This window comes from Capra hircus, chromosome 9 (assembly GCF_001704415.2).
Source record: "Capra hircus breed San Clemente chromosome 9, ASM170441v1, whole genome shotgun sequence".
Classification (NCBI taxonomy): Eukaryota; Metazoa; Chordata; class Mammalia; order Artiodactyla; family Bovidae; genus Capra; species Capra hircus.
This window is the reverse complement of record NC_030816.1, coordinates 15,319,245-15,332,011: the sequence shown is the minus strand read 5'-3', so window position 1 is coordinate 15,332,011 and position 12,767 is coordinate 15,319,245. Positions and strand designations below refer to the sequence as shown.

The 12,767-nt window shown below is 33.7% G+C and overlaps 1 protein-coding gene across 29 annotated transcripts in view; it reads right to left on the bottom strand.

Annotated features, from left to right (window-relative positions):
• Nucleotides 1-12,767, bottom strand: part of TRDN (triadin) — a 407,610-nt gene that overhangs the window by 22,768 nt on the left and 372,075 nt on the right. For 12 of the 29 annotated variants that reach the window (XM_018052961.1, XM_018052962.1, XM_018052964.1 and 9 more), the window contains 9 exons: nt 10,486-10,506; nt 8,771-8,797; nt 7,978-8,016; nt 7,592-7,627; nt 7,473-7,508; nt 7,354-7,389; nt 6,693-6,728; nt 5,890-5,934; nt 1,010-1,033 (listed from right to left, as the gene is read on the bottom strand). In XM_018052961.1, the coding sequence (XP_017908450.1) occupies nt 1,010-1,033; nt 5,890-5,934; nt 6,693-6,728; nt 7,354-7,389; nt 7,473-7,508; nt 7,592-7,627; nt 7,978-8,016; nt 8,771-8,797; nt 10,486-10,506 (300 nt within the window). Of the gene's footprint in view, nt 1-1,009; nt 1,034-5,889; nt 5,935-6,692; nt 6,729-7,353; nt 7,392-7,472; nt 7,511-7,591; nt 7,628-7,977; nt 8,017-8,770; nt 8,798-10,485; nt 10,507-12,767 lie in introns of those variants that run through there. The other 17 variants (XM_018052981.1, XM_018052982.1, XM_018052985.1 and 14 more) reach the window with 10 other exon arrangements.

The following is a 12,767-nucleotide window of genomic DNA, read 5'->3' as shown; positions in this document are numbered from 1 at the left end:
AGTTGTGCCCAGCTCTTTGCCACCGCATGGTTGTGGCCCGCCAGGCTCCTCTGTTCATGTAGATTCTCCAGGGAAGAATACTGGAGTGGGTTGCCATGCCTTTCTCCACGGGATCTGCCCAACCCAGGGGTCAAACCTAGGTCTCTTGCATTGCAGGATGTTTCTTTACAATCTGGACCCCCAGTGAAGCCCAAGAATACTGGAATGGGTAGTCTATCCCATCTCCAGAGGATCTTCCCAACCCAGGAATCAAACCGGGGTCTCCAGCAGTGCAGGTGGATTCTTTACCAGGTGAGCTACCAGGGAAGCTCTTTAATGTATCTACTTGAAAATTTAAAACTACAGATGTGGCTCTAGTGATACTGCCTTAGATAGCACTGATTTAAAATCATTTGTCTTCTTAAATCCGGAAACTTGAGAAGGAAATTTGCTATTTCCCAGAATTTTAAGATTTATAGGAAAATTCATAGTTGTATCATGTTTCATTTGAGCTGCTATCTACACCTATATCTTGGTATTTCACAGAGTATTTTCTGAGATTTTGGTCACTGTATGTTACATATAAGATTAGATCCATTCCTAACTATGTATTCTTTTTCAGACGTATAATTAAGTTAATGAACATTAGGAAACAACAGCAAAGCAAGCATTATTGCTCAAGCAGATGTGCTCTATTCCAAATGTTTAGTGATTGAGGGTTGAAGACCAAAGTAGGATTATTTTATTCCATTCAACCCTAATCACTGAAAAGTATGTATTGAATGCAAGTCACTTTAATCTTCAGGCTTAAGAACAATATAAGGTATTTGTTACAAGTTATTTTAATAACGCAGTTTTGCTTTTTAAGTTTCAACATAAATAAGATGAAAAGTCATCAAAATCCTGTCAGGTTTAATATGAAATGACTAAATTTCTGAACACATTAAAAAAATAAATATTTCATGAATTTCAGCTTGAAATTCATACTGTATGCCAAAGAGAATTTATTATCAATACAAGCAGTACTTACTTGATACTCTTGAGGGTTTTTCTACTAAAAATAAAGAAAACAAGTCTTGTTTAACTCAGGTAAAATACAAAGATATTATACATCAATAGACTGCATAAAAATATCTAGTATCCTTTGACTTTCTTCTTTATTTTTCATGAGTTAGTGCATAAGTGGAGCTCTCTAATGTCTGATAACATGGATCTTTGAATATCTTAATTGTTATTATGTGAGACATCAAAAAAGTTATTAATCATTGCAGGTGTCACAACATACTTATGCTTTTAAACACGCTTACTAAAATCATCAGGATCTTTGTTAAACTGTTTTGGTTAAACTATAATTATACCTTAACACCAGTGAAATTACTTCGCATGATATAATTAATCTAAATACTTGCTTTAAACTTTTCAAATTCCATAAAAAACATTATTCAGAATTATTTTTCTTTTAGACATGAATAAAAACAAATACATATTAGACTGTAAAATATAAACCTTAAAAAGGAACAAGAAAAATCAACTAAATTTTCATAATCATTTATTTATTAGTTTCAATGAGAGATTATAATTCTTCAAATATGTTTTTCCATTAAACACTATATTCAGGATGAAGATATAAAGTGAAATGACTGTCTTAAATATGGCAGACTTTCTAACTTTCTGAAACAGAGAGAATGGGTAACATTCATATTCCATTAATGTCTAATTTAAAGGGCTAGGTTTGAAAATATAATTTTTAAGGAATCTGTATAACATGTTTTACTTTAAGACTTGTAGAGTTTCTGATATATCCTAATAATTGCAAAGTTACAAAAGTTAGGTTAATGGAATTCAGAAAAATACTTTAGAAAAGCTAATGTTATAATCTTTCCTTTCTAAATAGCATTGGCTAAAGAGACAGGAATTTAGATGTAATGAACCATTACCTGAGTGAAGGAATGAATAGAATGTGCTTATATTCTCAACTAGTTCTAGGTTAGACTTAGGCTTTCAGTTCAGTTGCTCAGAAGTGTCTGACTCTTTGAGACTCCATAAACTGCAGCACGTCAGGCCTCCCTATCCTTCACCAACTGCCAGAGTTTACCCAAACTCATGTCCTTGAGTCGGTGATGTCATCCAACCATCTCATCCTCTGTTTTCCCCTTCTCCTCCCGCCCTCAATCTTTCCCAGCATCAGGATCTTTTCAAATGAGCCAGCTCTTCGCTTCAGGTGGCCAAAGTATTGGAGTTTCAGCTTCAACATCAGTCCTTCTAATGAACCCCCAGGACTGATCTCCTTTAGGATGGACTGGTTGGATCTCTTTGTAGTCCAAGGGACTCTCAAGAGTCTTCTCCAACACCACAGTTCAAAAGCATCAATTCTTCAGTGCTCAGCTTTCTTTATAGTCCAAATCTCACATCCATACATGACTACTGTAAAAACCATAGCCTTGACTAGATGGATCTTGTTGGCAAAATAATGTCTCTGCTTTTTAATATGCTGTCTAGTCTAGGCTGATCATAACTTTCCGTCCAAGCAGTAAGCATCTTTTAATTTCATGGCTGCAATCACCATCTGCATTGATTTTGGAGCCCCAAAAATAAAGTCTGACACTGCTTCCACTGTTTCCCTTTCTCTTTGCCACGAAGTAATGGGTCCGGATACCATGATCTCAGTTTTCTGAATGTTGAGCTTTAGGTCAACTTTTTCACTCTCCTCTTTCAGTTAAATCAAGAGGCTTTTTAGTTCTTCACTTTCTGCCATAAGGGTGGTGTCATATGCATATCTGAGGTTATTGATATTACTCCTGGCAATCTTGATTCCAGCTTGTGCTCTTCCAGGCCAGCGTTTCTCATGATGTACTCTGCATTGAAGTTAAATAAGCAGGGTGACAATATACAGCCTTGACGTACTCCTTTTCCTAATTGGAACCAGTCTGTTGTTCCATGTCCAGTTTTAACTGTTGCTTCCTGACCTGCATACAGGTTTCTCAAGAGGCAGGTCACGTGGTCTGGTATTCCCATCTCTTTCAGAATTTTCCACAGTTTATTGTGATCCACACAGTCAAAGGCTTTCGCATAGTCAATAAAGCAGAAATAGATGTTTTTCTGGAACTCTCTTGCTTTCTCAATGATCCAGTGGATGTTGGCAATTTGATCTCTGGTTCCTCTGCCTTTTCTAAAACCAGCTTGAAAATCTGAAGTTCATGGTTCATGCATTGCTAAAGCCTGGCCTGGAGAATTTTGAGCATTACTTTACTAGTATGTGAGATGAGTGCAACTGTGCAGTAGTTTGGGCATTCTTTGGCATTGCCTTTCTTTGGGATTGGAATGAAAACTGACCTTTTCCAGTGCTGTGGCCACTGCTGAGTTTTCCAAATTTGCTGGCATATTGAGTGCAGCCCTTTCACAGCATTGTCTTTTAGGATTTCAAATAGCTCAGCTGGGATTCCATCACCTCCACAAGCTTTGTTCGTAGTGATGCTTTCTAAGGCCCACTTGACTTTGCATTCCAGGATGTCTGGCTCTAGGTGAGTGATCACACCATAGTGATTATCTAGGTCATGAAGATCTTTTTTGTACAGTTCTTCTGTGTATTCTTGCCATCTCTTCTTAATATCTTCTGCTTCTGTTAGGTCCCTACCATTTCTGTCATTTATTGAGCCCATCTTTACATGAAATGTTCCCTTGGTATCTCTAATTTTCTTGAAGAGATCTCTAGTCTTTCCCATTCTATTGTTTTCCCCTATTTCTTTGCATTGATCACAGAGCAAGGCTTTCTTATCTCTCCTTGCTATTCTTTGGAACTCTGCATTCAAATGGGTATATCTTTATCATGGTAATTCAAGTCTATGCCCCGACCAGTAACGCTGAAGAAGCTGAAGTTGAATGTTTCTATGAAGACCTCCAAGACCTTTTAGAACTAACACCCAAAAAAGATGTCCTTTGCATTATAGGGGACTGGAATGCAAAAGTAGGAAGTCAAGAAACACCTGGAGTGTTTGGCCTTGGAGTACAGAATGAAGCAGGGAAAGGCTAATAGAGTTTTGCCAAGAGAACGTTCTGGTCATAACAATCACCCTTTTCTAACAACACAAGAGAAGACTCTACATATGGACATCACCAGATAGTCAACACCGAAATCAGATTGATTATATTCTTTGCAGCCAAAGATGGAGAAGCTCTATACAGTCAGCAATAACAAGACCGGGAGCTGACTGTGGCTCACATCATGAACTCCTATTGCCCAATTCAACTTAAATTGAAGAAAGTGGGAAAAACCACTAGACCATTCAGGTATGACCTAAATCAAATCCCTTATTTTTTTCACATGTAATAATTTTTTTCCTGCCATGTATTCATAATATGAAGATCTTAGCAACAGACTCACAGAATACAGTAAGAAAGGAGCATCCATCCAGTGTCCAAATCCCTAGAATCATTTGGACAGCTGCCCTCTAGTCAGCACTAATAGACCACTTCCTTGGGGACAAAGTGGGGTGCCTTTTGTCTTTGAAAATGAAACTGTAGCTGGACAGGCTCCTTTGTCCCTGGGGGTTCTCCAGACAAGAGTATAGGAGTGGGTTGCCATGCCCTCCTCCAGGGGACCTTCCCAACTCAGGGATTAAACACAGGTTTCCCACACTGCAGGCAGATTCTTTACTGTCTGAGCCACCAGGGAAGCACATTTTATCCTTGGCCTGCTCTTATTGGTAGAAAGCTTTCCCTTATATTCGCCTACCACAGAGTGGTAGGATATTAAAATGTGATTGAATGGGCTTAAGTCTTTGACACCAAACCCACTTGGAGCCAACTCCTGTCTCTATCAGGTAAACACTCCTAGAGGTTAGACTTCCTTCACCTAACATTAACTCAACTTTAAACTGTGAACAATCACTGGGTCTATACTAAGATGGAAATTGAATTAATAATAGGAAAGGCTATAGCTGTGTGTTTTCAAAGTAATACATTACTTTTCATTTTTCTGGCTAAGTATCTTAAAAGATACAATGTTTTTGGAGAAATTTCCAGTATAATAGTTGCATTCTTATATCATTTTACAAATCTGACTTGCTCTCTTACGCTAAATGTTACACCTTAATATCACTAAAAATTGTGTCTAAATATGTCCCACCATTTCAGGTATACACATTACAGTAAGTAGCAACAGGGACCAGTGAAAAACTAGATTCCTCCTGCTCCATACTCCCAGTATACACACAGACTAGAGATCTATATTTACTCTGAATGAAAATTCTTGTTTAATTATGGCATGTTTACTTAGCATTTAAAAATCTAAAGTATTTATGTTTTGTTACATTTTGAATTAATTAGATTCATCTAAAATTTTATGACCCAGACTAAGTAATTCAGTTATACTCTTACAGTTTTATGATGATATCACCAAAACAGGTCACTCTCATTTCGGGTGAAGAACACCTGCCTGTCATGTGCATGCTAGCATCTGCCCTCTATTATCTACTTTGTATCTATGTTGAATTAATTTCAAAGATCGACTTATAAATAATAAAACTATATTCATGATATTAGTTATATTTTATGTAGTTGCAGATAAATGGACTATTGGCTCCTTCTCTTTTTACTACTCTATCATCGTTGAATGCAGTCATGTTGGGAAAGTCTTCTTGCAATAATAAATGTTTCCTTCTGATAAGTACTGGGATAGCTAATGAATGTTTATGTTATTAATAGTTTCTGTTTCTTCACATTACCTAGTTTTCCACTGAAGTGTAAGCATTCTGTTTGATTTCCTACCTGTCCACTTCCCCTGCTGTTAGAATTGTATAAACAGCTAGACTTTCTTGCTTTAGAAAATTTAGTGTTAATATTAAGCACCAACATAATTCAGGCATCTCCACATCAACACAGCATTTGAGGATTTACAAAGGTCAAGATTACCTTTTGTTACATTGTGTAACTGAAGACTTTCTTTTCTTGTTGGCACTGTATAAAAAAGAAAATGTAAATTAAAATATGAACTTTTAGAGCAAATCTTCATAAAAAAATTTGGCTCACTTCAACTCTAAGCTTTAGCAACATGAGAATAATTTAAATGTTGTAAATATTTTCTCAAGGTGTTTTAAAAGTTTTCTCTTCTGCTAATGCCTAAGAAAAATAAATGTTAGCTGAAGAGATTGTTGTATCTGCATAAACAGAGATATGACATGAACTCAGTGATTACAGGGTATTTAAATGAATCTGAGTCCATGGACAATGGGTAATGTTGATTAATTGAATTTAGGTATAAACCAGAAAAGTGTCTTCTTTTGTTATTAACAATCTTTTCGGTATGTCTAAGAATGCTTTCCTCCTGACTCGACAGAATATTTCTCTGATGATTAAGGCCTTTGTAAGGTTTTTAGATGACTAAACATGGAAATCAGTGGTTATTGTATTATATTTTGTAGTTTCCTAAATAAATAAAACTAAAGTTAAGATAAAAAAGCAGCATCGCAATGCAGCTTCTAACCAGTTTCTCACCAATGACCCAACACACGACTGCACACTGTAGGAGCGGCCTGCCAGCCATTGCTCCTTTGACACCGTCATCATCGCATGCTCTGATTATTTACCACTTTTCTTCTTTTAATCAGGCCAGCAATCATAGTGTGCATAAAGAAAAGTTTTCTTTAAAACTGAAATAAATACATTTTGACTCAAAATATTTTGACTTCAGGAACTTTTAAACTTTTAAAAATTACCTTTTTCTTCTTTAAGATGTCTCATTTCTGCTTTTTCTATAGAGAAAATGACAGAGTCATATACATATTTATTCAAAATATTTTAACCTAGATGTCCATCAGCAGATGAATGGATAAGAAAGCTGTGGTACATATACACAATGGAGTATTACTCAGCCGTTAAAAAGAATTCATTTGAATCAGTTCTGATGAGATGGGTGAAACTGGAGCCAATTATACAGAGTGAAGTAAGCCAGAAAGAAAAACACCAATACAGTATACTAACACATATATATGGAATTTAGGAAGATGGCAATGACGACCCTGTATGCAAGACAGGAAAAAAGACACAGATGTGTATACCAGACTTTTGGACTCAGAGGGAGAGGGAGAGGGTGGGATGATTTGGGAGAATGGGAATTCTAACATGTATACTGTCATGTAAGAATTGAATCGCCAGTCCATGTCTGACGTAGGGTGCAGCTTGCTTGGGGCTGGTGCATGGGGATGACCCAGAGAGATGTTGTGGGGAGGGAGGTGGGAGGGGGGTTCAAGTTTGGGAACGCATGTAAGAATTAAAGATTTTAAAATTTAAAAAAAAAAATAAAAAATTAAAATTAAAAAAAAACAAAAAAAAACAAAATATTTTGACTTCAGGAACTTTTAAGCTTTTAAAAATTACCTTTTTCTTCTTTAAGATGTCTCATTTCTGCTTTTTCTATAGAGATAAAATGACAGAGTCATATACATATTTATTCAAAATATTTTGACTTCAGGAACTTTTAAGCTTTTAAAAATTACCTTTTTCTTCTTTAAGATGTCTCATTTCTGCTTTTTCTATAGAGATAAAATGAAAGAGTCATATACATATTTAGTCAAAATATTCTGACTTCAGGAACTTTTGAACTTTTTAAAATTACCTTTTTCTTCTTTAAGATGTCTCATTTCTGCTTTTTCTATAGAGATAAAATGGTAGAGTCATATACATATTTATTCAAAGGTCTTTCTAAGCTTGAAATTACATATTTTGCAGTCAATATTTACAATTCAGGAGTTATATATAGCAATAATGGAGTTTGCTTTAAGATCTCAGTTCCTGTTCCCTTTAGATATCTAATAATAATGCAGTACTACACTCCTCACATGAATAACACTCTAAATAGCTTCGATTCTGATATACGCTTTAAAACCAATGTCCATATTTTCATGAATTGCTTTTTTAAGTGATATAATTTGTATAATTGCATATTTTTGATTCCTGTGCTTTTATCACTAATTTGATATACATGCCTTAAAATGTATTTACCTTTACTTTCCTTTTCAGATTTTTCAATTTTCTTTTTTGCTAGGGGGGAAAAAATAACAATAAACCATTGGCTTAAAAACATAATTTTCTTACTCAGTTTTGGAGTAAATATTTGCAGATGAAACTTAATCCCGTAAGTGAAAGAGGGTCAAAGTTCTACTTTTAAAGATGTGAAGATAAAGTCTCCCTCCTTTGTGTAAGAACATGTACATTTCTGTTATCCTTGGTTATTTGGCTTTATAAAGCACAACCCCCTCCTTTTGTTTCCTGTTTGTTTTTTTTTTGTACATGCTTTAGAGTAAAGGTAGAGTAAGCCATGCATTTATTAATAAGTTTAAACTAGCAACAAAAAAAAAATTCACATTTTCTGTTGTTACCTTTCGGAAATGAAAATTTGATTAGTGCTATGAATACTCAATAAATTAACTGTTGAGTAAAAACAATGTAAGAGTCACAATATATCTCTGAGAAAAATGTAGACACATCCTTTTTAAACCAGAGTTTTGACTGACTGATGCTTTTCTTTAACTATATTTATCAGACAAGAGTAAGAAGGACACCAATATTTAATGAGTAACAACCAAGCATGTAGTGGGAGTGTTATATATGTTATTTCATTTCATACTTATTACAAGCCTTTTGGAAAGTCATTATGTCTATTCTATAGATGAGTAAACTGGGAATCTGAGCTGTTAATGGATTTTCCCAAATGTTACACAGCTATATAGAGATTCAAATTTAAATAGTATTCCTATAGATCTATGTTGCCTCCTCTGGGTAAGCAAATATTTACCTGATTCTGTTACTTCTGGTGTTTCCTCTTTAGAAAAAAAAATAATAGAAAAAAGGAAGAAAAATAAAAGGAAATAATAATTTTGTTTTCTCAGTAGCAGACAACTGAACTTCATCTTTATGTTATTTTGTATTAATTCCAAAAGTAGTGACAATAGACACATCCTCAAAATGGCAAAGAGATACGTTGGTAACTAATATTTCTGAAAACACAACTGGTATCTATTCTAGAAATAGAACCCCTATATACATTAATAGTAAATAGTCTATTCATACATGGTAGAATGAATCAGTTTGAAGACATTTGGGTAGTTTTCTCAATTACAAATTATAAATCTCCATTACATAAACTTTCAACATGATTTGAACATGTGCCTGCACGCATTCATTCATTAACTTTTTATAAAGCAACTTCATGTATAAAAAGGAGTTAGTGCAATGAGTAGGGTTGTGAGATGAGATTTTAAAATATCACAAAAATAATCTCAACTCATAATGACTACAGTCAGAGTAGTGAGACAAAATACAAAAATGTTATTTACTTGTCTTTAACCTATGATAATGCTCCTTCAGGAAATTCAAAGACCAATTATTTTTTTAAAATATGCTTTAAAAAATATATCCATACAAATTCGTTCAAATGATAGTATTTCCTATAAAACTGATAGGATAGGATCAGCCTGTTTTATAAGAACAGATATATATAATGAATAATGTTTTATAAACAAAACTGCATTTGCAAATAATTATGGTGATATTTCTTATCTAGTAATCTAGTTTTGACTTTCAGCCCTTAATTTTTGTAATAACGTTCATATTAGTAGCACTTACACAGACATATATTAGATATTTTTGCCAACCCAAAGGCAACATTTAATGTTTAACACTGGCATTGAATCCATTCAGAAGAAAATCATAAATGTATTCACGAGAAATCTATCATGACACTTTTAAGGAACCAGGTTAGTCCTTGGCATTGAAAATCTTTAGACACAACTTCTAGTTACACTCTTGATTGAAATGTAAATATTTACCCCCAGGGTAATGTCAAGGTCATAATTTAATAGTATTAAACATACAATTTCATTTTTATATAATTTCATACATTTTCATTTTTTCATACATTTAAACAATTATTCCTTTTTACTATTGCCTGAAATGTTAAAATAAAACATTTATTCTGAACCACTAAAACAACTCATCTTTAGCTTTTGAAGAAATATGAGAATAAAAAGCTAATATATTAAGATTAAATAATTGAACATGGGTATTATGTGTTCTAAGCTTGTTTTAACTCAGCAATGACTATAAGAGGAACCTCCATACTGTATTTATTCAATATATTCTAACGAACAACTGAAGTACTTAAAAGAGAAATGGAACCACGTTTTTTTTGTTCTTTTTTCTTTTTTTGTGGACAGTATTAGTTAAGGTAATTGCATTAATTATACAGATAATGACAACAGAAGTCATTTTAGGCATTCCCTCACATAATCTGCTATAGTGTACTTGACACTCAAATATATGTTCAAATATTAATGAATAAAATACACACTATTCTTTGTCAATAGGAATCATTTATGTAGGTAATGTCATAATAGCTACTGCATTAATAAACATACCACAATAAATTTTACTGCAGGTACAATTTAAAGAAATTATAAAATTAAAATACTTAAATAGAAAATTCTTAAAATTTTAGTATGGTACACTTACTTGGAGTTGGTTTTGGTTTGTCTAAAAAGTAAAAAAAAAAAAGATAAAGAAAGAAAAGAAAAGGTCATTTTCTGGCTATAAGTAAAATATTAGACTTTTATATTTCATAATTCTGTTTGAGTTAAAATAAGAAAAGGCTAAACATATTAAAATGAGCAATAGGCAATGCAATTTGAGCAATTTAAAAATCATGTTCTAATGAATTCCATATTCCAATAAAACTTCAAAGTATAGGATCTTCTTGATCTCTATCTTTGTAAAGTCTCATATTTCATCTGATGCAAAATGAATGCTTAAGATAATCTGAACTCCTTACTGTTCCTGAGTGGCATAAAAGATACATTCTGCTATTGTCCTTTCAGAACATATTAATACTAATTAATATTAACTATTTAAACTTTTCCAATCCAGTCTTTTGAATGTAGAAGCTGACTTTATAAAATCTCACGAAAAATTAGTGAATTGTTGGTGAAAAACACAAAACTATGCCATCCAAATACATGATTTGTTTCTCAGATATGCTTTGTCCTCTGAAATTAACTAAAAGCATTAATTATGCAGTCTTACATGCAAATAACTATTTATTAATAAATAACTAAATATTTCTTGATGATTGTGAAGAATTTGAATCATCCAAAATTAAATTAATTCATTAACAGAGGAAATATAAGTTAATACAATTTTTAGAGAACAATTAGAGAAACCTATAAAAATTACATATAACATTTCACTAAAATATTTAAGGAATTTTTACCCTAAAGATAAATTTAAAAAACTAGACAGATAATTATATTTATAATTGTATATCATTAAAGAAAGCTTGTCAGATAACTTAAATATACTTCAATCAGAGACTAGTTAAGTAAACAGTGTATAACAATACAATAGAATACTAAATTAAGAAATGCTTTGTGTACTGATATAGAAAAATCTTCAAACACACTCTTAAACAGAAAAATCTAGGGAAAGAGCTATTTATAGTTTATCATGACTTGTGTAGAAAAGGTGAGTTTTATATATATATATATATATATATTTATATGTACATGTATATATAATTTATAGACTATCACTTCTCCAGGGGATCCTCCAGACCCAGGAATTGAACCTGGGTCTCCTACATTGCATGTAGACTCTACACAGCTGAGCTACCAGGGAAGCAAATCTGTATGCAGGTATGTGTGTATATGTGGGCTTCCCTGGTGGCTCAACTGGTAAAGAATCTGCCTGCAGTGTGGGAGGCCTGGGTTCAACCTCTGGATTGGGAACATCCCCTGGAGAAGGGCATGGCAAACCACTCCAGTATTCTTCCCTAGAGAATCCCCATGGACAGAGCAGCCTGGCGGGATGCAGTCCATGGGGTCGCAAAGAGATGGGCATGACTGAGTGAATAAGCACATGTTTATATGTATATGTCTTTTACATATATTGCTAGAGGGATACATTAAAAAATAACAATGATTACCTATCAAACATTATTGGATACTTGGAAAATGGGAGCTGGTAAAACAGGAAAAGAAGGGGAGGAGGGAAGCTTATTTTTGCAGTGAACCTCCTGTATGCCTTATTGTTGAACCATGCCAACTATTATATATTTTAAAAATTGAATTACAGTTTTAAAAGTATTAAGCTATTATAGAATTGGATGGTTTCTATTTAAAGAAATTATACCAAGTTGAAATCCATGATTAATTTTCAGTGAAATATAATATGTACAGTTAGATATGATATTTTACAGTACATCAACAGTGACTCAACATTCATGCTCATGCTCAGTCATGTCTGACTCTTTATGACCCCATGGACTGTAGCCCACCAGGCTCCTCTGTCCATGGGATTCTCCAGGCAAGAATATTGGAGTGGGTGCCATTTCCTACTCCAGGGGATCTTTCTGACCAAGGGATCAAACCCATGTCCCTTGTGTCTCCTGCACTGTCAGGCAGATTCTTTCCCACTGCACCATCTGGGGAGCCCGAGTCAACCTTACCAGTATGATAAATGATGTCAGTACTGGCATCAGTAAAACACTGAATATTTTGGAAGGATCTTGTGAACCATGAAAGCAAATACTATTACATTAACACAGCTGTATTATAATAGAATGCTTAGCATTCCATATATATTGGTTATAATATTTAGCAAACTGCTTATCAACACTACCATAGCCCTTATGTAAGATAAACTAGATTCTATTACAAAATCACAAGACTAAACATTACCAGGAAAGAAATTGAAAAGTGCTTGTATGTTTTGGTTTTATTTTCAAAGGTAAAGAAACAGTG